Raw genomic sequence first — 23,376 nt, forward strand, 5'->3', positions numbered from 1 at the left:
AACCCAAGAGTAGTGAATATCCAACAAGACCTGGAAAAGTGGTACAACTATGAAGAAAGATTTTGGAAAACTAAAGCCACAGATAATAACCTTCAACTAGGAGACCAAAATACTGGATATTTCCATTCAACTGGTACTTTTCGGACTAGAAAACTTAGAATTGAGACAATCAAGAAAGATGATGGAACATGGTGTAATGATAGACAAGGTTTAGAGGATACTTTCCAGAAACATTTTGCCTACATGGCTACAACCTCTAATCCCAACATTAGTGAGAAAATTATCCATCTAATCCCAAAATGCCTAAAGGATCTAGACAATTCTAAACTGGTGGCTCCCCCTTCTGAACTTGAAATTAAACTCATTTTCTTTGATATGCACCTAAATAAATACCCCGGCCCAGACGGATTCCCAGCTATTTTCTTCCAAAAGAACTGGTTCTTGCTCAAAGATGAAGTTGTCAAAATGGTTCAGGATGTTTTCACCACAAAACACATTCTAAAGGAATTCAACTCCACTTTTATCACCCTCATCCCCAAGATAAAATCTCTTACCACCCCTAAGGACTTTCGGCCAATATCTCTTTGCAACACTATCTACAAAATTATCTCAAAACTTCTGGAAGGAAGAATCAAGCCTTTCCTTGATAAGCTTATCTCCCCCTACCAATCGGCTTTTGTCCTAGGTCGACAAATCTCGGACAACATCATCATAGACCATGAAATAATACGTACGATGAGAGCAGAGAGGAAAAAACAAAAAAAGAAAGGATACATGGGCCTTAAAATAGACATGTCAAAAGCTTTCGATAGGGTTGAATGGAACTTCTTAATCAGAATTATGGAGAAAATGGGCTTCTGCAAAAATTGGATCGACCTCATCCTTCAATGTATAGGTACCACCACCAGCACGGTCCTTGTTAATGGTCCCCTACGGGTTTCTTTAAACCTACCCGTAGGCTTAGACAAGGAGACCCACTCTCTCCCTACATTTTCATTATTTGTATGGAAGCCCTTTCAAGGGTGTTGGAAGAAGCGGAAAACCAAAAATTAATTAGTGGGGTAAAATTCGGCTCGTCTGCTCCCGCCATCTCCCACCTTCTTTTTGCGGATGATTGTCTCATTTTCGCTAAAATAGGGAAGAAAGAGTGCAAAAATCTTGTCTATATCCTAGATGTTTTTAGCATTGGATCTGGCCAACAAATCAACTACAATAAATCCGGTGTTTTCTTTAGTAACTCTGTCTCCAATGGAGAAATTAGAGAAATCCTAGATATCCTTAAGGTGAGAAGAATAAAACTGGATGACAAGTACTTAGGAGTCCCGCTATTTACCCATAAATCCAAGATTAAATGATTCATACCAATCCTAGAAAAATTAAAGGCTCGTCTCAAAAGATGGAGTAGCAAACTTCTCTCCCCTGCGGGCAGAAGAGTTTGTTTCAAACATATGGCAGATACCATGGCAACATACCAAATGTCTTTTTTTGTAATACCAAAGGAAATAACCAAGAAAATGGATACCTTAAACAGAACTTTCTGGTGGGGCCACTCAACAGAAAGCAATAGGGGTTGGTGCCCCAAAGCTTGGGATTCTATTTGCACCCCCATTGAAAATGGGGGATTAGGGCTCAAAAAATCTGAACAATTCAACCTAGCCATGATCACCAAAACCGCCTGGAGGATGATAAACAACCCAGATTCCATAACCTCGAGAGTGCTCAAAGCAAAATATTTTAGGAATGTACACCCCTACAGCTGACCAAACGGAAACAAAATAGCTCTTGGTTTTGGAAAGGCTTATGGAAGGGCATTCAACTCATCAAAGAAGAAGTTGTCTGGAAAATTGGAAATGGAAAAAATATTCACCTTTGGATTGATTATTGGATCCCCCTCACCCACCCTAACACCATATCCAGAAATGAAATCAAACCAACGATAGCAAACAATCTGACCAAGGTTAGTGAGATCCTGTCCATAGATACCAAAAACTGGAATGAAAATTTCCTCAATCAAGTCCTACCCCAAAATGTCGAACGGAAGATTCTTGCAATTTATCTGAGCCAACATACTACCACCAAAGACACCCTTTTCTGGACGCACTCTAGTAAAGGAACACTGACAGTAAAATCAGTGTATGAGTATCTGATAAGAGACAAAGCCATTCAAAATGGTCATCCACCTCTCCCTCCTCCAAACCAAATATGGAAGAGAATTTGGTCTCTTGATGTCCTCCCTCGTATCCGTGTCTTTGTATGGAAATGCTATAGTGGCATTCTCCCAGTCAGCAGTAAAATAGGAAGATTTGTCACAACAATAGACAAAACCTGTACAATGTGTGGCTTCCCATCCGAAACTGATGACCATACCCTTTTATGATGCACGTTTAGTCGCGCTGTCTGGTTTCGTATTCAATGTAGAGTAGATACAAATACTGCAAACGTTCAACAATGGATTGAAGCTTGGATTACAAACACTCAACCTAGTTCGTTCGAAGGAGTTCAATGGAATCAGCTATATGCTCTTACAACCTGGTATATCCGGAAAGCTAGGTGCTTAAAATGCTTCCAACAAACACCTACTGTCACTATTCACCAAATACAAAACCATTTTCAGTTACGGACAACCATCCCCAATGAGCTAACTTTCAACAGAACCCCAACCTTGGCCCAACTATATCAAATTCAAATCACGATACCAATTCCAATATTAACAATGAAGTGTTACAGCTGCTGGCATGTCCACCCTCACACGGCTATTCTGATCAATGTTTTGACAGATGAACGAGGAACCACCAAAGGACGATGGGCCTGCCTCTGCGCAGTGAGCTCACTACAACAAAGCGCGGCTTTAGGAGTTATTGAAGCAATGAAGTGGCATCAACGCATCTCAGGATATGCAACATTGAAATGGAAGACAGCAAGATGATGAAGATTTTGAAGACAAAATGGAGTCTACCTTAACAATCTACTCCAGTTGCCCTGTTTGAAAACAATATTGAACTCTTTTCTTATTTTTGTAAATTAAACTGTAATTTCCTAAGACAAGATTGGAAGACCACAACTCAATCCATGGCCAAAGACTATGCCCCATCCTCTAGAGATGGTGGTGCCTATTTTCCTATGTTTGATTGTAATATGTATCTCACAGACAATGCTTCTCAGGCTTTTCTGGGAAGCTAGTTTCTTCTAATCTATGGCTAGTTTCAAGAAAAAAAAAGCCAGCAGGAACCATAGCCCAGACTTCATGGGGAACATATATTATTGGTTCCAACATTTTTTATTGCCCCATAAATTAATATTTTCTGAGTCATGTGTAATACGTTAGATTACAACAACCCGAAGTTAATGCCTAGCAATTTTATTGACGCGGTGAAATACGTAAAAGTTTCATGCCTCTTTTCTTTCCATCAAAATTCAAGAATTCATCTCTTTTTAATAAACCAACTCATGAAGCCTCAACTGCCTCCACTACCTTCATTTCTTGCATTTACATTTTCGCGAATCTTCAACCAAACACATAAATTAACTATACCATGAAGTAGCTAGTATTTTACATTGCATTTCTTGTAATTCCTTCCAACCATTAACCCACTATATATGCAGATTAGATGCATCATTTTGTTCTCTTCTCTTACTATCACTAATGAAATCACTAAGCAGGAAAATGGAGTTGTCCATCAAACAGTCGGTGAAAACCATAGCGAAATCATCTCGGAGGAACATCTTGTTCATAACCTTCATCTTCTAATACTTCCACTTTCGTTATTCCAGATGTTGTTCTTATTTAATCTACTTAAGATCGGTATCCTCGTTAGTAATCAAAGTGACAAATCAATGATCTCATACTTTATCTATAATTTCGTTTATCTGGTTCTCTTCCTCACCTTCTATCTTCTCTCTACCTCATCTATGATCTTCACCATAGCGTCTTGTTACGTTTGCAAACCTGTCTCTTGCATTTCAACAATTTTCTCTATCCCCCGTTTATCAAAACGTATTCTAATTACCTTCCTTAATGCTTTACCTCTCATGATCTTTTGCCTACTTATCCAACTTGGCTAACATTTATCTGTTTGTAAATGTAATAGCCAAGATGAATGATGCTAATGCTATAGCTGTGAGCTTTGCTACCATCTATGGTATTTTCGTCGCTTATATTGATGTGTATATTATAGTATTATGGAACTTAGCCAACGTGATTGCAGTTCTTGAACCAAGTATTCATGCTTTCTCAACTATAAAAATGAGTATACAACTCTTGCGTGGAAACCCTTATGATGATGCATTTCATTTTGTATCCCTCTACTTGATTGTTTCTTTGGTAATTCTATTCATTGAAAGCTTCGCTGTGTTCATAGACTATGACAATTATACCATAGCCAGGATATTGTTGGCGTTCTGTGTGATCATAATGGCTGGAGTAAATTTTGTAGGGTTGATTGGCCAAAGCGTTCTGTATTATGCTTGCAAATAATCAAGTGATCGATAAAGAGGTTTTGTATGCGCATCTTGCTGGGAAGGAATCTGGTAACAGGGAAGTTTAAGGAATGGGTTTAGAATAATGAAGAGATCTTGATTCCTGTTAGGCATTTTTATTTCGAAACATCTCTGTTGAATAGTAATTTCTTTTGTTGGTTGTTTAGTTTATGCATCCCATTTTGTGTCAAATGCTTACATTTTTCGAATCGAATTAAAGTACTACTTCTGAATTTCCCTACTGACTTATTATATTGGAGTACTACTAAATTTAAGCAAAAATGGATATCTTTGCATCACAAATCAAGAGCAATAATTTTTTTATTTTTGGGCCCTTAAATTTTCTTCTTAAATTTTTTTTATATCCTTTTGGAACTCCTGTACTCCATCTTGTCGTGTTCTTGGATCGTTTATGCCACTGATCTCATCATGATTAGAGAGATTTTGTGGTCATTGATATCATCTCAACGGTTATTCCATTGATTGGTTTTGTATATTGAAATCTCGTCCTTTGAAAATGAAGAACACGCTACAATCGGCCAGAATCTTTATCCTCGGTTCGGTTTGCAACAGCTATCACGCTTAAATGCAACACTAAATAAGAGTGAACTCTACTACCCAACTAGGCTACTGCATTACTAGCCTACTATATTGTAGTGTTTCCAAAAGAAAATTATTCTTATATACAATGCAAGTCATTTTCTTAATTTAATACTTGCCCATAGTTTTCACCTTCACTGGAAATTTTCATCAAGGAAGAGAGAAAGAAATAACAAGTCTTGGTTTGTTCGTATTACTAAAAACAGTCGATTAAAGAAGAAAGCAAAGGCATTTCTTCATTTGTAGAGTGGACCTAAGCATTATTGCAGGTAATTATGGTACCTTAGTTCCCTTTGTTTTGCTTTCATTTTCTTGAAACTCCTTAGGAAATTTCGTCCTTATCTCTATCAAGTTTGGGAGTTGTTTAAAATGCTAATGCATGTGAACAATATTCATTAAAGTTAGTGTAGCCCTGATTATGCTGATCAAAACAAAGAGTTAAATGCCTTTATGATTTAATCATAGCTTGTCTGTTTATTCAAATTTAAATATAAGTTTGATGCTGAATAATTTCTGAGTTCACGCCATGTTTTTTTAGATCTGAGTCGGGTATAAATCTTACTCGGCATCTGATTCGTTGGAGTCAAAATCGTTTATTACTCTTTGGATGTCTGATTTACAGTCGGACTCAGTTATACATGACTCTTTGGGGCACATATATTGGATCCCAACATTTTTGATAACCCTGATATTTGATACATGTCTGATTACAACAACCCGAAATTAATGCCCAGCAATTTTATAGACGCTCTATTTAGGTGCAATACGTAAAAGTCTAATGCCTCTTCTCTTCCTGGCTACAAAAATTCAAGAATGCATCTCTTTTCAGTAAACCAACTCAAGCCTCAACTGCCTCCACTACCTTTGTATTAATGGCATTTACATTTTCGCGAATCTTCTACCGAACACATTAAAATTAACTTAACCATGAAGTAGTATTTTACATGGCATTTCCAGCAATTCCTTCCAACCATTAACTCACTATACATATTTAGTTGAGATGCATCATCTTATTCTGTTCTCTAATCATCACTAGTGAAATCACTAAGCAAGAAAAATGGATTTGTCTATCAAAGAGGCAGTGAAAACCATAGCAAAATCATCTCAGAGGAACATCTTGTTCATAACCTTCATCTTCATACTTCCACTTACGTTATTCCAGATGTTGTTCTTATGTAGTCTATTTTAGCTCGTTAGTAATCTAAGTGAGAAATCTTTGATTTCATACTTTATCTATAATTTCGTCTATCTGGTTCTCTTCCTCACCTTCTATCTTCTCTCTACCTCAGCTATGACCTTCACCATAGCTTCTAATTGCGTTTCCAAACGTATCTCTTGCGTTTCAATTCTTTTAGCGATTCCTCGTTATCAAAACGTATTTTAATCACCTTTGTTTACCCTTTACCCCTCATGATCGGTGCATACCTAGCCAACTTTACTTTGATTTATCTGATAATAAATGTGATACCGATAGCCGAAATGAATAATGCTATAGCTGTTATTTTTGCTGTCATCTATGGCCTCTTCGTCACTGTTGTTGATGCGTATATTATAGCATTCTGGAACTTAGCCAATGTGATTTCCGTTCTTGAACCAAATGCTCATGGTTTATCAGCCATGAAAAGAAGTAAACAACTATTACGTGGGAAAACTGCTGCTGCTGCTGCATTATTTGTATCAGTCTACTCGGTTGCTGTTTCGGTAATTCTATTAATTGAAAACTTGGCTATGGACATGGACTATGACATTCATACCATAGCTAGGATTTTGCTGTTGGCATTCTCTGTGATCATAATGACTGGAGCAAAATTCGTTGGGTTGATTGGCCAAAGTTCTGTATTATACTTGCAAGAGTTACAGTTATCAAGTGATCCATCACGAGGTTTTGGATGCGCATCTTGACGGGATGGAATTTGGTAACAGTAATTATAACCGCGTTGAAGTTGATAATATGGAAGTTAAAGAATGGGTTTAGAATTAAGAGAGCTTGTTAGGTTTTTTTATGTTGCAAATATTTCTGTTGGCAAGTAACTAGTTGCTTTTGTTGGTGATTAGGTATATGCATCCAAATTTGTAGTGTCAAAATTGCTTACAGCTTTCACATGGAAATAAACTATTTCTGAATTTCACTGCCGTTTCATTCATTTGTTTCAACAATTACAGCTCCAATTCCACAAACAAGTGATCGTAAAGAGGTTTTTCTATTTCGCAAACATTTATGTTGGAAGTAGTTGCTTTTGTTGGTTATTTAGTTTATGCATCTCAATTTGTAGTGTCAAATACTTACAGCTTTGGCATCGAAATGAAGTACTATTTCTGAATTTCTCTACTGACATATTATATTGGAGTACTATTGACGTGAAGCAAAGGTGACCTTCTCGAACTCCTGCACTCCATCATGCCGTTAAATAAGGGTGAACTCTTCTACCTTCTAGGATACTGACTGCATTACTAACCCACTGTCTCGTGGTGTTTCCAAAAGAAGATTATACTGACAATAAAAGTCATTTTCTTAAACTAATACTTACCCATAGTTTTAACCTTCACTGGAAATTTTCATCAAGGAAGAGAGAAGAAATAACAAGTCTTGTTTGTTCATATTACTAAAAACAGTCGATTGAAGAAGAAATTTCTTCATTTGTTGAGTGGACCTAAACATTATTGCAAGTAATTATGGTACCTTAGTTCCCTTCGCTTTGCTTTCATTTTCTTGAGACTCCTTATGAAATTTCGTCCTTATCTCTATCAAGTGTTGGGAGTTGCTTAAAATACTAAAGCATGTGAACAATATTCATTAAAGTTATAATATTTGTAATATGCGACTGTTTTTCCTTCTGATTTCTCAAGAAAAATGATTATGTTCCATAAAGACTTACTCAGTAGTTTCTCTGAAGGTTAAGTGAAGCCAACTAAGTATGAACACATATACTGACGTATAATGTAGGATGCATAATATTGAGTCTAATTCAACTTGATTAAGTTGTTAACCGACCACCCCCAGCATCCTAGATTACTAGCATTTATTTTGACGGCTGTTCTTGACCCTAGAGTTGGTAGCCTGTATGGGACCTAAGAATTTAATGAATAAGTCTGAGTTGATAGCTGGTGTTTAGTGGTAATTGATGAAAGTTTCATGGTGATCATATTATATTAAAATTTGTAGGGTGGATTTGCCATTATGTTTGCAAGAATTACCACAATCAAGTGACCGATAAAGAGGTTTTGTATGCGCATCTTGTTGGGAAGGAATCCGGTAACGGGGAGGAATGTAATTGTGCCTACCTAACCAATTTCGCCTCCTTTTTCTGATGTTAAATGTAATTGCCAGAATGCATAATTCTTTAGCTGTCATTTTTGCTATCATCTATGGTTCGGTCGTCAGGGGTGTTGATGTGTATATTATAGCATTATATGGAACTAAGCCAGCGTGCTGTCAGTTCTGGATCCAAATGTTCATGGTTTATCAGCCATGAAAAGGAGTAAACAACTATTATGTGGGAAAACTGCAGATGCTGCATTTTTGTTTGTATCACTCTACTGTTTCGGTATTAATTGAAAGCTTGGCCATTGTCATGGACTATGACAATTTTATCATATATAGGTAGGATTTTGTGGATCATGTTCTGCATGATCGTAATGGCCGGAGTAAAGCATTCTGTATTATGCTTGCAAGAGTTACCACATATACGAAAAACTACACGAACGTCCTAGCTAGTAACTAGAAAAACAATATATAGTCTGCTGCTTCTCTCTCGGCTGTCTGATATCACTGGCTGTAAAGAATAATTGTACTAGTCAGCTAATCTAGCCAGAGCAGCATGAAGCTCTCTATCAATCCCAGACCATTTACTTAACCGATAACTCTGACTACTTCCATTTGCAAGATATGTCACCTGCATCGAACGTATTTTTACAGAAGAATCACTATTTTACAGAAATCCTCGAATACGAGCAACGATTTTTAAGGTTTAGAATATATACAGTACCTGCTTTTCGCATCTCAAGCGCTTTGCTCTAATATGTAGTAGCTCCCCATTCCACCAATTTATGAAATCTAGGTTCTGCCAATAACTTACACCATGATTTACACACACCTGAATCGGGATATCGATCTCCCTGGTAACCTTGCGAGGATGTTATAAGCAAGGATCTCATCGGGAATATAGGTCGGCATTGAAGTTGAGACCTGAATTCTACTTGCTTCGTTGTCTAGGGTTTTTACTGTTTCACTGGGAGTTTTATTGCGCTCAGCTCTCTAAGTTGAGTAGAATAGGGAGCTTATAAATTGAACGGCAGGTAGTCAGACATGTACAGCCGGAATCACAATGTGCCGGTGGTGCCCTTAGTAAGGTTGCTCAGGGTAACCTGTTTGAGTGTTTGTTTGGTGAAGGGCAGACGTGGGTTTCCGACTAGTTTTCTGTTGCCGCTTGTACCGCCGGAATCAGAGAGTGCCGGTGCGTGCCCTTGGTAAGTTTGCTTACAGTAACCTGTTTGAGTGTTTGTTTAGAAGGGCAGACATGGGTTTCCGACTTGATTTTTGTTGCCGTTTGGTTTTAGATAAGAGTAAAAAGTAGCAAATACAGTACAGACTAAATGTAACAAATGAAAAGCTGCAGCAGAAAATAGAAGCAAGCAAAGGGGATACAGTTGGATGTGAAGACTAGCATTGAAAATTGGCAGTAAATGGAACATGCTTTGCAAAGAGATGATGCACCAGTCAAGCCTGAAATTGAAGATTTGTTGAAAGCATAACTCCCAACTGATTTAGCCCCCTCCATACTCACCTGGAAGTGAGTCAGATTTCACCTTAAAAACTCTTTCTATTTTGCTCAGACCATATAACCCAACTGCAGCACGAACCATATCCCAGACTTCTTTTGCAGGGCCTGCAAAAAATGCCTCTAGATGATCATGTTTGAGCCAGGTGAAGAGTCTTGGTATTTCGTTTAGAGAAATAGTTAAGGTGGAAGATTCAAGTTTCAGATGGCTTTGCGTGGGATAATGGGTGCTGGGATGTCTTGATTGGATTCCATCCAAGATTTGTATGTTGGAATTGATGGAGAAATGGCCAGTGGGTGAAGATTCCCAGGTTCTTGAGTGAATATTTCCATCTTGCTTGATAACCTGCCGCCTGTCTAGTAAATAAGTTATTGACCAGGATTTGGACCACCTGGGTTGTCCTCATTCATCTCCAGAAATCCACTGACAACTGCAAAATATGCTTCATACCTCATCCCTTATTTATTCTATACGTTCATCATCCCCTGCAGCCAACAAACACACATATAAGTAATTCTCAAGTTCTTTTCCTGATATAACTGCTGAACGCCGAACAATAACTAACACCAATTCGAGTGAGAGACGAGATAATACCTGATGCTTCCCATCAGTACAGGTAAATTTAATATGCCAAGCTTGGTCTCTGACAAAAGAGGAAAAGTAGGACAGACTGACTAGAAACTTGATTCGTCGAAGATGACAGACAACTGTCATTTAACGCTGCACCAAATGGTTTCGAATCTAACTCTCCCATTCTCTTCATACCAACTACACTCCGAGAATCCCAATTTTCTCAAATTCCCTACAATGCCATGGGTGCAGAAGATATGTTATACCGAAACATTCTGGTTGTGGCACTGTCATCCGTATTCAACAATTATGGTTTCCCAAATCAATTCAGTATAAAATACAGGTCTGGAAATTCTGGATAGTGATTAACCTATACCAATGAAGGGGATAATCCGAATTTTCTCAAATTCCCTGCAATTCCATGGGTGCAGAAAATATGTTATATCGAAACATTCTGGTTGTGGCACTGTTATCCGTATTCAACAATTATGGTTTCCCAAATCAATTCAGTATAAATTAAAGGTCTGGAAATTCTGAACAGTGATTAACCTTTACCAATGAAGGGGATAATATGCACCAACACTGACACTAAAACAACACCATTTAAATAAAACGCCCGCATATAGCAACTTACCTCCAAACTGATCTAGGAAAAATATATAAACACAAAGTACCTGTTGCTGGATAATTGAGGTTTGTTGGTGAAGGGAACCAAGTACCAAATAAAATATGCATTTCAAAACAAAATATGGGTCACTCCTAAACAAACATTGGAATAAGCATTCAGATGATGATACCTGGTTATACATAAGAATCCCAGCAGCAGGCACTTTTCCCAGCAGCAGGCACTTTTCCTGGTTATACATAGGAATCCCTTCTGCGGTTCTTCCTACCCTCAATGTGTAAAAACAGGAGAGATTCTGAATCAATGTGTATAACCAGATTGATCAGAATAGGACAAGCATTTTAACTATCTAACAGATCGGTCCACAGTCATGTGCACAAATTTAAGGAAATGAAACAGACACGGAGATTCTAGATGATAATAAAACAGCACATATATACCATTTTTCCACAGGTAACTACCAACTGAAAAAGCACATCCCATAGGACAAGAAGAAATATATTTTCTGAAAAGGGCTGATACGGCAGCAGTTTTGCATTTAAAATTCAAAACATTTACAGGTTCTAAAGTTTAACTTCACATCATGAGCAGACCGAGACTGTCAACATCTCTATTCTATTCTTGCATATCCATCATTATCTCGTCACCTAATTCTTTCACACACATTTATAATCTAATTTTACCATATCTTTGCTGTACAGCTAAAAATTCTTAGCCCGATTAGAGGAATACTTGCCTAAGGCTCATGTGTTGGTCTGTTTTTTCTACTTTTACGGCTCAACCGAAAACTAATCACATCCTTCAGTGTGGCTCTTTTCTTCTCCTTAAAATTCCAGAGCACTTGATCTCCTCTCATTCTCTTGACTCCAATCACCCTACTTTTGGTTGGCTTTTCCGACTCCATTTGCTGCATGAGTAGAGTACATTAACATCAATCAAAATATTGTTTTAGATCAACCTAAAGTTCAGAAATGAAAATCTTGTGTTCGGAAATTATAACAATCAAGATAGATGTACCTTGATAAGTTCTTGGTGAGCTTCCTGAAGCTCTTCAGTGTAAAACCGTTCCTTGGCAACCAATGTTTGGTTCATCTCTTTAAGCTCTATGAACATTCTTTCATTCTCAGCCAATGTCTTCTCACGTTCATAAAAAGATTCATTAACATCAGATGTCACGGACCGAATAAATTCAGCCTTTTCTTCATTGAGAAATTCAATATCAGATTGCAATTTGACCTTCTCCTCATTGAGAAGTTCAATATCACTTTGCAACTTGACCTTCTCTTTGTTGGTGAGTTCATAATCGATTCCAAGTTTAGCCTTCTCTTTGTTCAAAGATTCAATATCACTATGCAGCTTATTCTTCGTATCTTGGAGGAATTCAAGATCAGTTTCCACGTCACACTTTCCCTTCTTGAGTAGCAGAACATCCATTCCTAGTTTAGCTTTCTCTTGGTTGAGAAATTTGAAATCATTTCGCAGTTTCATCTTCTCCTCGTTGAAAAACTCAATTTCACTTTGCATTGTTTGCAATTTAGTCTTATCTTTGTTGAGCAACTCAATCTCATTTCCCAAGTTAATCTTCTCATTCCCAAGTGGTTCGATTTCGCTTTTCCTAATAGTCTTCGTTTCATTGAGCAAACAAATATCATCTTGTACTGCAGACTTTTCTCTGTTGTGAAACTCAATTTCAGTTTGCAATTTCGTCTTCTCCTTGTTGAGCAACTCAGTCTCATTTCCCAAGTTAGTCTTCTCACTGTGAAGAGAGTCAATGTCACTTTCCAAAATAGTCTTCTTTTCATTGAGCGAATGAATATCACATTGTACGGTAGACTTTTCTTTGTTGAGAATTTCAACATCACCTTGCAATTTCGTCTTGCCCTTGTTAAGTAACTCAGTCTCAGCTCCTAGTTGAGTCTTCTCCTTGTCAAGCGATTCGATTTCACTTCCCATTTCAGCCTTCTTCTTTGTGAGTGATTCAATACCTCTTCTGAGTTCCAACTTCTCATCGCCAAGTATACCCTTATCTCCGTTCTGCGAACCAAGATCATTCACTAATACCTCCCTTTGTTTGTTGAGAAATTTCAGATCATTTTCAACTTCCGACTTTTCTTTGCGAAGTTTGTTAATTTCACATCCCATTTTATCATTCTCCTTACAGAGGAAGTCAGAATCCCTTTCCAATTCATCCTTCTCCACCTTTAGCGATTCAAGATCATTCACCAATTCCTCCCTATTTTTATTGAGCAATTCTAAATCATTTTCCACCGCAGACTTTTCTTTGCGAAACATTTCAAGTTCACATCCCAATTTATCAATCTCCTTGCAGAGCAAATCAGCATCCCTTTCCAATTCATCCTTCTCTTCATTGAGCGATTTAACATTACTTCTGAGTCTCCGATTCTCTTCCTTAAGTAAAACATTCTCTTCCCTTAGCGAGTAATAATTCGGCTCCACTTCCATTGTCAATTGCCTGTGAAATAACTGAGTAGTTTTACCCAACATCATCTTTTGCTCCTTAAGTATTTCGATTTCCTTTCTCAGTTTCGACTTCAATTTCTTCAGATATTCAACATCTTGTTCCTCATCATCTGATAAAGCAATAACTTCTTCCATGGTGGTGCAATTTTGCTTGTCAACCTCCTACGCAAACAAAATTTTGAAAAAGAAAAAAAGAAAAAAGAAAAGAAATTTACTAATTGAAAATGGAGATGAATAGATGATGACATTAGAAACTTTAGAATGAAGAAAATCTCAATACCAACAACTTTCAAAGCATTCAATTCAATTGAACCAACAAAACATACCTTATTTGGAAGCTGCTGCTTCTTTGGAGCCATTTCTCCAGTGGAATTACCATCAACCATCTGTAACAACAACAAAAACAACATGAATCATACAAATATAAACTCTTTTCTCCCAACAAGAACAACAAGTCTAATTTTCATAAACCCTAATAAGAAAAATATGAAATTGATTGAAAATGGGAGATGATGTTACTAACCTCTTTGAAAGTTTAGGGTTACTTTCAAATTCAAATAATCTTCTGTTGCTGCTGGTTGTGTTGATTGATTGAAGTTTAGGGTTTTAATTGAGAGTTTTGGTTCTTGGAAGAGAGTTAATGAAGTCTGTCAATGTCATACCTTACTCAGAATCTCTCTCTGTTTCTCGCTTCTTCTTTTTGTTTCTTTTTATTTTAAAGTGGCTGTTTGGTTTGGTTTTTGTAGTATCGGCCATATCCAAAAGGTTCAATTTTTATCCCTTCGTAAAAGGGAACATTATTTATATATCCAACACCCAACAATAAATATGTCGTACTTTTTAATAAAAGGTTTTTATTGGGGCGTCACATTTCATCAGAAGGCCGTCATCTAATAGGACAAAAACGGGTCACTCATTAATAATATGAAAAATTCTTTATCTCAAACAATTTTGTAATGACTAAACAATCCTTATTTAGTTAATTTTAACTTAATTAATTAGATAAAAATTAAATTAATGAATTTTTTTGTATATTTGGTAAATTTTGGGACAAAGTTTTTGTGGGAAGAAAAATTGGTCGTAAAATAAACTTCTACGGTTGGAAATAATCCAATTGTAGACGTAAAATCACTTCTACGGTTGGAAATATTCCAAACCTAGACGTAAAATCACTTATACGGTTGGAATTAAAAGGAATCTGGACGTAAAATGAGCTTCTACGGTTGAAAACTAATTCAAACCTGGACGTAAAACTACATACATATAAAATTCCACGTTTGGAATTAATTCAAACCTAGACGTAAAATCACTTCTACGGTTGGAAATAATCCAAACCTGGACGCAAAATCACTTCTACGGTTGGAATTAAAAGAAAACTGGACGTAAAATCGGATTCTACGGTTGGAATTAAAAGAAACCTGGGCGTAAAATGAGCTTCTATGGTTGGAACTAATCCAAACCTGGACGTAAAATTACATGCAAATAAAATTCTACGGTTGGAATTAATCCAAACCTGAACGTAAAATCACTTCTAGTTAAAGGGTAATCCAGACATTTTGTATATGTGTTAGGATATCCCACAACCACCTTTTTGGACATTAAGAATTCAAGTGAAGCCCCTCTATTGGAGTGTGACGCCCCAATAATAGCCTTCTTTTAATAACTCTATCCATTTAAAATTACATTACCTTTTTACCCTCACCCATATAATATTCTTTATTTCAAAATGGAACAAATTTCTTCCTCAACCACTTCACCACCATCACTAGCACCACCACCAACAACATTCAACTACCATTCCACCACCACCGTTCAACAACCACCACCTACCAACCGCCACCACCACTCCTTCACCACCACCATTACACTACCAACAGTCCTCCACCACCACTAGTCTGTCGCCACCGCCGACGCCACCATCGGTTCAGATAATTTTGTATCAACAACAGTAGTTGATCGATTTCAATTGGGTCAACAATGGATGTTTATCCATTTCAGTTGGATAAACAATGGATGTTTATCCATGATGATGGATCAACAGTAAATGGCATAAAACTAAAAGTGATACATTTCAGTTGGATCAACAGTAGAAGTTTATCCATTGCAGTTGGATCAACAGTATAAGTTTATCTATTTTAGTTGGATTAACAATGGATGTTTATCCATGCTGATGGAAAAATGCTACCATTTCACCAGCTGCAGTTTCAGATCCAGCATCAACCATCATTAATAATCCATAGCAACAACCACCATTATCTGCTTTGAAGCTTCAACACCAATTCGAACCATCTGAACCTCCATGAGTTCAAACCCTAGCTTCAATTTCTTCTAACTCACAGAATCAAATCCTAATTTCACCAAATCCTCAATTCTGCTTCATTCTCAACTTCAACACAAGGTCATGAAATCAAGTTGAATCGACACACAACAATGACATCTCCATCATGACTCATCTTAGATCTACCATCTTCTGTGTTCTTCCCAACTGAAATCAACACAAAATCAATTTTGAGAAATCTCTGAAACCTAAAATCGTCGTCGCCACCAGAGACACCATCGCCATAATCATATTTACTTTATATCTCTCTCAATCGAAAATCTTTCTCTCATATATTTCATAACGGCGGCGAAAAAACCCAAGAAAAGTGACGGTGATGGTGGTGGCGGTTATAAGAAGAGGAGGAAGTGATTTTAGATCTGGAAAGATGGAGATGTAGATGGAGATTAAGGAGGTGGTTATGGAGATAGTACTGGTGGTGTTAGTGTGATGGCGACGGAGATGGTAATGGTGGCGGTGTTGCAGATGGCAGTGGGAGGAGAGATAAATTGTGAAGAAAACGATTAAAGAAGAAACAATAATGGAAGGTTAAAAGAGGAACCACGGTATTTATGTTTTTACTTTTTAATTTCAATTATGCCACCAGGGATATTTATAAAGTCTGTTAGGGATACTTGTGAAGACCCATCAAAAATAGGGACAATAAACTTCGTAAAACAGTTGGAAAACACCGCCCACCTGGCCATATATGATTAAAAATGTTTTTGCCATGAAGTAAAATAATAAAAAAATCAAAAATAGACAATAATTTATTTAGATTCATTTAACCCATTAGCCATGGATATTCCTGACCCTCACAAAATTCTCTCCCAACCCCGAATTGACATGGCCGTATTAATGGTGTCGCATTCCTGCCTCTACGAGAGAAGGGAACAAACAGCGGGATTCAGTTTTCCACCAACTTAGAATTTCTGATTTGAATATGGTTTGGTGTCGCTTGGTCAAAGTTCGATGTCAAGTCATTTGCATTTTTCATTTTTCTAAGTCAGATTCAAGTTATTTGCTTTTTTTTGGATGTCAGATTAGTGTGTGTACATCAAAGTATTTGATTTACTGGGCATATATGAGTGAACTCAAATGTTATTTTTTATAATTATTTAGCAATGACTATTGTTTTGCACCATGATGCTTCACTGGTGCTGAAAACTTTTACATTGACCATGAGAGGTACGCTGTGAACCACCAGCATTATAGTGCGACCAACCCGCAATTAAAATCTAAATTTTATCTTAAGTACGAATAGTAAACAAGAGAAATTCTGAATCCATGTGAATCAGTTGCGAAAGGAAGGGTTAAAAAGAAATCTGGATTTCACTTCCATTTCATTAATTTGTTTCAAAAATTACAGTTCAATTTACACAACGACCACATTACTAAACCTGTTCAAGTGACCACAGGATTTAAATGCCGACAAGTTCCGAATCGCTAAGTAACGGCTTTAAAACATAATGCAAAAGATGCGCATACCGGCTTATATTTTAAGCTTCAATTAATAATGTAATTAAGTCAGATATACTCGACTTTCCAGCACTTAATTTTAATTTGTAGTAGAGCTCCAGTTCCAACGATGCAACAAAAATAGGTTCTTCCAATAAGTTAAACCATGAATCTTACCCTGAATTTTACTTGCTCTGCTGTCCAGAGTTTTACTGTTCAACTTGCTAATAATACAGCCAGGTAGTATGCACTGCCAGGATCAGATCCTGCCCATGGGTGCCTACAGTAAGGTTGCCCGACTTATTTTGGTTGTTCTCAGCAAGTGCATTAACACCTGCAGAATATGGTTCAAAACCCATCAGTTCTTTAAGCCTTTCAGTTATTATCCTCTCCGTCAATCATTTCCAGTAGCCAACAAATATACATGATAATTGTTGCTGAAAATCCGTTTTTAATACCAATTCTCTAGGAGTCAACTGAGAAGTTAGCAGCAAGGGAGAGCGAGATACGGAGATATTACCTGATGTTTCCCATCACCCCCAAGGTAATTTGAGTGGCCAAGCTTGGTCTTCGAGCATTTCCTCCAAAAAGCTGCAAAGTAGGACAGAGTGAAGATGAGCTAGAATAGACTTTCTAATGCATAACCAAACGGTTTCAAAATTTAACTCTCCTCCCCAACTTAACTCAGCGAATTTGAACTTTCTCTAATTCCCTGCAATTCTGTGGCATTGAATACAATATAAAAACAAAGCGTGCTTTAATTTATTTCTCAACTAACCACAGGATCTAGTTTGATCAGGTAATATCACATTCAGAAGCAGAAGCTGATTTCCTTCGCCAGGCTCCATCTCAAGTTCAGAGTTAGCATCTTTGTGAAGATCCATGTGGATTTGATTCAGTCAGACCTCACTGAAGTAAAAAGGCCTTGTATAAGTTCAGAGAAGAACATACTTACCACTCCTTTCCTCGAATCAACCCAACCAGCTGCTGAAAGAAATACTTAGCAGCATATGCAGCTACTTTTCTGGAGAAATTAAGGCAAGCCTAACAAGCAAACCTACCACCATAACCATCACCTGCTATCATTAACTAAAGCAGTTACTAAACTCATAAGTGTGAAGATTGCTTGTCTACATGCCCATTACACATTGTAATGGAACAGCAAATCCAAAACATTAATCAGGTGTAGGACTATATAACATAGGTTCTCCCCCTTTTTCCTGAATAAAGATCGTCAGTAACAATAAAAGCAAGACAGGGAACAAACAACACTACCAAAAAGGAAAAGAAGAAATAAATCCGACTTAAGTATTGTATCAGAGGCTAATACAGGTATTACTAGAATATGTTTTGTTCACACCTTAAAGGGCCTAAACCACCGCAATCGCACCCATAGGGACGGACACATGAAAGCTACAATATCAGAGTAACAAAATTTCAGTTCCTATTATCATTTTCAACATATTGGAAAAAAAGGAAACAGAAGCTAGAAAATAGAACTCAGAAAATACCTACAAACAAACAGATGAAAATTATACCTTCAGGTCACAAGACTCGCAACCCATTTCACGAATTCTGATCACTTTCATGATGTCATATACCTTAAATCTTGTCTCAACCAAAAATGTTCTGCAAGAGAATGATTTTTGGGAAATAACAAAACACAAGAAATATAGATATACAATTTGCTAGAGGTAACAACTAAAAATTGACTAAGCATATCCCCAACACAGAACAAGATGAAGCATTTTCTCAAAAATACTAATTCCGCAGCAGTTTTACATTTCAAATTCAAAACATTTACAAGTTTGAAATTCAGCTTCATATCAACCATTAACATCTACATACATTATTATCATTTTCTCGTCACCTAATTCTTTCGCACTTATTTACAATTAGATATTATGTTAGCATCCTCCCACTAGTTTACCCAAAGAAAACCCAAAAACTAGATATTACCACGTTCTCGCACAAGGCTCATGTAGAAGTTGGTCTCTTTTACTTATCTGTACGGTTCAATTGAAACCTAATCACATCCTTCAGTGTGGCTCTCTTCTTCTCCTTAAAATTCCATAGCACTTGATCTCCTCTCATTCTCTTTACTCCAATCACCCTACTTTTGGTTGACTTTTCTGACTCTATTTTCTGCATTAATAGCATACATTCATATCGATCAAAATTTTATGTTCCCATTAACCTAAATTTCAAGAAAGAAAAAACCTTTGGAAATAATAACAATTTAGATAGTGTACCTTGATAAGTACTTGGCGAACTTCCTGAAGCTCTTCAGTGTAACACCGTTCCTTGGCAACCAATGTGCGGTTCATCTGTTTAAGCTCTACACACATTTTTTCATTCTCAGCCAATGCTTTTTCACGTTCATAAAAGGACTTATTAAGATCAGCCGTCATAGAACGAATGAATTCAGCCTTCTCTCTATTGTGAAATTCAATATCAGTTTGCAATTTTATCTTCTCCTTGCCAAGCAAATCAGTCTCATTTCCCAAGTTAGTCTTCTCATTGTTAAGCGATTCAATTTCACTTTCCAAAATAGTCTTCTTTTCATTAAGCGAACGAATATCACCATGTACTGTATCCTTCTTTTCACTAAGTGAACAAATATCATCCTGTACTTTAATCTTCTTTCCATTGAGCGAACAAATATCATTTTGCACCATAGACTTCTTTTCGTTGAGCGAACAAATATCACCTTGTACCGTATACTTTTCTTTGTTGAGACATTCAAAATCACTCTGCAATTTTGTCTTCTCCTTGCTAAGTAACTCAGCCTGAGCTCCCAATTTAGCCTTCTCTTCATTGAGAAATTCAACATCAGATTGCAACTTGTCCTTCTCCTCATTGAGAAGTTCAAGGTCATTTCGCAACCTATCCTTCTCTTTGTTGGTGAATTCCAAATCAGTTGCTAGCTTATTCTTCTCATCTTTGAGAAATTCATAACCAGTTTCCAATTCAGACTTCTCCAAACTAAGTAACTCAATATCATTTCCTAGTGTTGTTTTCTTTTTGTTGAGTAATTCGATATCACTTTCCACTGTAGTCTTCTCTTTGTTGAGTAACTCAGTATCACTTACCAACTTAGTCTTCTCTTTGTAGAGAATCTCAAAATCACATTGTAATTTCTTCTGCTGTTCGCAGCATAACCTGAGATCACTTTCCACTGTAGTCTTCTCTTGGTTGAGAATATCAAAATCACTTTGCAATTTTGCCTTCTCCTTATTGAGTAAGTCAGTATCAGTTCCCAGTTTAGTCTTCTCCTTGTTGAGTGACTCAATATCTCTTCCGAGTTTCAATTTCTCCTCGTTAAGTATAGCCTTCTCTGCTAAGAGCTTATCACGGTCAGTCTCCAATTCCTTCCTCTTTTTGTTGAGTAATTCGACATCACTTTCCACTGCAGACTTTGCTTCGTTGAGTATTTCAATTTCGCTTCCAAGTTTCAACTTCAAGTTCTCTAGAGACTCAGCATCTTGATCCTCGCCACCTGATAAAGTTATAACTTCTTTGATAGTCATGCCACTTTGCTTATCGACCTTCAACACAAACAAAGAGAAATTTTAAAAGAAAAAAAGACCGAAATTTATTGAAAATGGAGACGATGATATTCCAGGTCAACCTTCTCATATTAGAATCCGTTCGGACTTAGTGTGTTCAAAGATTTTGGTTTAGTTATGGAATCAATCGAACCTAATTTAAATGTAACGATAACTTTGATAATTCTGGATTAAGATATATATGTGTAATGACAAAGAGGTTACTTGCGATGTGAACTTACCAAGGAATTTGTTGGGCTGTAATCATCTTCCCATTGTTCAGTAGCATTATCTTCGCCATTTAGCGCTTGGATGCCTGACTCATTTTGAGGCCCTTTAGCTCCTGAAACCTCCTCATCACTTAGAAATCCAGCCATGTAGCCTTCTTTTAGTTCATCCAATGTAGGGTGTAACGGTGACAAAACCTTAATCAGAGAAAACAACAACAACAAAAAAAAAAGAGTAAAGAGCCTAGCTCTCAGATTACTTGGATGGATTAAGGTATGCATTCAACAAAGTAACATATGCCAAGGGGAGAAAAGATAATTCCTCACCTTTACATTGCTCAATTCTATGCGGCTTGTTTTATGCCATGGTGCTCTGTTAGCCTTTTTCAAATGCAAGATACCAGGGTGAATGCCCTGAGGGCAATCTTCATTTTTTTCAGTGTATGCCTGTTGTAATACTGGTATACTATGGAAAATCCAAGCCTATCGAAATCAAAGAAAAAAACAAATTGAGTATCATAATCGTCCTCCTACAAATGGGTAATTTGAAACTCACTGACTGGAGTTATTATCCATACCTGAAAAACATGAGGGAATCCATGCAGATGGTGGGTCACTTTGCCGAGTATGTGTCTGGATTTAGAAACATTTTTCTTCTCTGACAGACAGATGAGAGATTGTATTGTCTCTTTGTAAGAGAGCTTTCCCCAAGGATAGCGGTTAAACTCCTCGATGTTGTCAACTAAGAAGAAAAGACCTTTATCCACAGGCCACTTTGACCTACGGCCCATAATTACAGCTTCAGCGATATAAAGCAAGCCTAGCTTTACTTTGTCTTTGCTGTTCTTCAGTTGATTGAATTTCTTTATCAGATCTTCCAACTTAACACTACGCTGACCAGGAAAATGAACTTTCATGAGACGTATTTGTTCAGGATTGTAGTCTATCTTTTCACTCCCCTGAAACTTCAATCCCGACATCATTGCAAACTCTCGTTCGTTAAAACATATCTCCCGATTGCCAATATTAAAGGACATAGCATCCTTCTCCTCCTTGTCCTTCTTAGATGGATACTTTCTCTTCAATAGTACATTGTAGATGACATTTGCATACAAGTTGATCTCTGGCAGGTGTATAAGATGCCCAAAGCAACTATCTTCGAACACTTTTAGATATGGAGTACCCTTCAATTGGCTTTCCATGTGTTTTATAAAATTGATTTTCGAATGGGAATTTATCTTTGCAGCTGGCTGCTTGCTTTCACACATCCTGTAGTAGAAAGGTAAGCAGTGTATTCAGTCTCGCCTAACGAATTTTCATGCTTTCCCTATAATCCGACAGTCTCAGGAGAGTCCCTCAAAACAAGTACGATATAGGTTTACCAAAAGTCATAGAAAACGAAAAATAAAGCTCTAAAACATTTCACATTCATACCCTAATAAAAGACAACCCCGAAACAAGAAAATCATCTAGAAATGCATCACCAAAAACAATTAAGAAATGCGAACATACCTTGCAGCAGTGCCCAGAGGCTTCTTCACTCCTCCAGTGATTGGTGCAGCCTACATTGAAGAAGATTTAATCATCATTTCTAACTAATTTTCAAAGCATTACAAGAGAATTAAAAGAAAAACACTATAAATTGAACCAACCAACCAACCTTAGTTGCAAGTTGCTTCTTCCTTGATTCCTTTCCTCCAGTAGACTTACCACGAGCCATCTGTAACAACAACAACAAGAATCATACAAAAATCAATTCTCTTTTCTCAAATTTTCATAAACCCTAACTACTAATTTGTGAAAATAACAAGGGTAAAAAGTGATTGGTAATGTAATTTTCAGACTATGCTGCAATTTCAAGTTCATACACAAATAAGACTGCAAAAGGGGGAGTGAAATTTATTAGAACAAAATGAAATGAAATGAAATTGATTGAAAATGGAGATGATATTACAAACCTTTAGAAGTTTAGGGATAATATCCGAGTCAATAATCTGGTTGTGTTGATTCAATTTAGGGTTTTAATTGGGAATTGTTTAGGTTATTCAAAGGGAGTTAAACCTTCACTCTAAATCTCTCTGTTTCTTTACTAGGAACTTAGGAGGAGACCCAAAAAAAAATAATATTTTCATTCTCACCCACAATTAATTTTATGTACCGTGACACTCATAATTATATGAAATTATAATATAAATCAATACATAACTGGTTATGCATATTATCTTTTCAGGCATAACTCGTTACCCAGCCTAATTTTTCAGGGGTATAATTGACAGCGCAACTTGGACATAACAT

The 23,376-nt window shown here is 36.9% G+C and overlaps 3 protein-coding genes across 6 annotated transcripts; 1 reads left to right on the forward strand and 2 right to left on the reverse strand.

Moving 5' to 3' along the window:
* Positions 1-6,555: 6,555 nt before the first annotated feature.
* On the forward strand, positions 6,556-6,978 carry LOC113311175. Its single transcript, XM_026560024.1, has one exon. It carries the CDS (start codon positions 6,556-6,558, stop codon positions 6,976-6,978), a length of 423 nt encoding a protein of 140 aa, XP_026415809.1.
* Positions 6,979-9,607: 2,629 nt separating this feature from the next.
* LOC113313625 (uncharacterized protein PF11_0207-like) lies at positions 9,608-14,279 on the reverse strand. 4 transcript variants are annotated; one of them, XR_003341964.1, is made up of 8 exons: positions 14,055-14,279; positions 13,858-13,917; positions 12,068-13,693; positions 11,787-11,957; positions 11,223-11,345; positions 10,796-10,836; positions 10,450-10,657; positions 9,608-10,340 (listed from the first exon to the last, which is right to left on the reverse strand). XR_003341964.1 is itself a non-coding variant. In XM_026562418.1 (5 exons), exons 2-4 carry the CDS (start codon positions 13,915-13,917, stop codon positions 11,787-11,789), a joined length of 1,857 nt encoding a protein of 618 aa, XP_026418203.1. In that variant the 5' UTR covers positions 14,055-14,279; the 3' UTR covers positions 10,667-11,345. The 4 variants fall into 4 exon arrangements, 2 of the variants coding, with proteins under 2 accessions (XP_026418203.1, XP_026418204.1); XR_003341963.1 differs by lacking the exon at positions 10,796-10,836; XM_026562418.1 differs by lacking the exons at positions 9,608-10,340; positions 10,450-10,657 and having other exon boundaries at positions 10,667-11,345.
* Positions 14,280-19,109: 4,830 nt separating this feature from the next.
* LOC113308693 (cytadherence high molecular weight protein 2-like) lies at positions 19,110-23,154 on the reverse strand. The gene is made up of 8 exons (XM_026557158.1): positions 23,040-23,154; positions 22,742-22,801; positions 22,594-22,643; positions 21,660-22,350; positions 21,409-21,564; positions 21,097-21,279; positions 19,559-20,854; positions 19,110-19,451 (listed from the first exon to the last, which is right to left on the reverse strand). The coding sequence occupies exons 2-8, from the start codon at positions 22,799-22,801 to the stop codon at positions 19,305-19,307; spliced, it is 2,583 nt and encodes an 860-aa protein (XP_026412943.1). The 5' UTR covers positions 23,040-23,154; the 3' UTR covers positions 19,110-19,304.
* Between the last annotated feature and the right edge of the window lie 222 nt (positions 23,155-23,376).

The sequence above is a fragment of the Papaver somniferum genome, chromosome 9, assembly GCF_003573695.1.
Source record: "Papaver somniferum cultivar HN1 chromosome 9, ASM357369v1, whole genome shotgun sequence".
NCBI classification, from domain to species: Eukaryota; Viridiplantae; Streptophyta; class Magnoliopsida; order Ranunculales; family Papaveraceae; genus Papaver; species Papaver somniferum.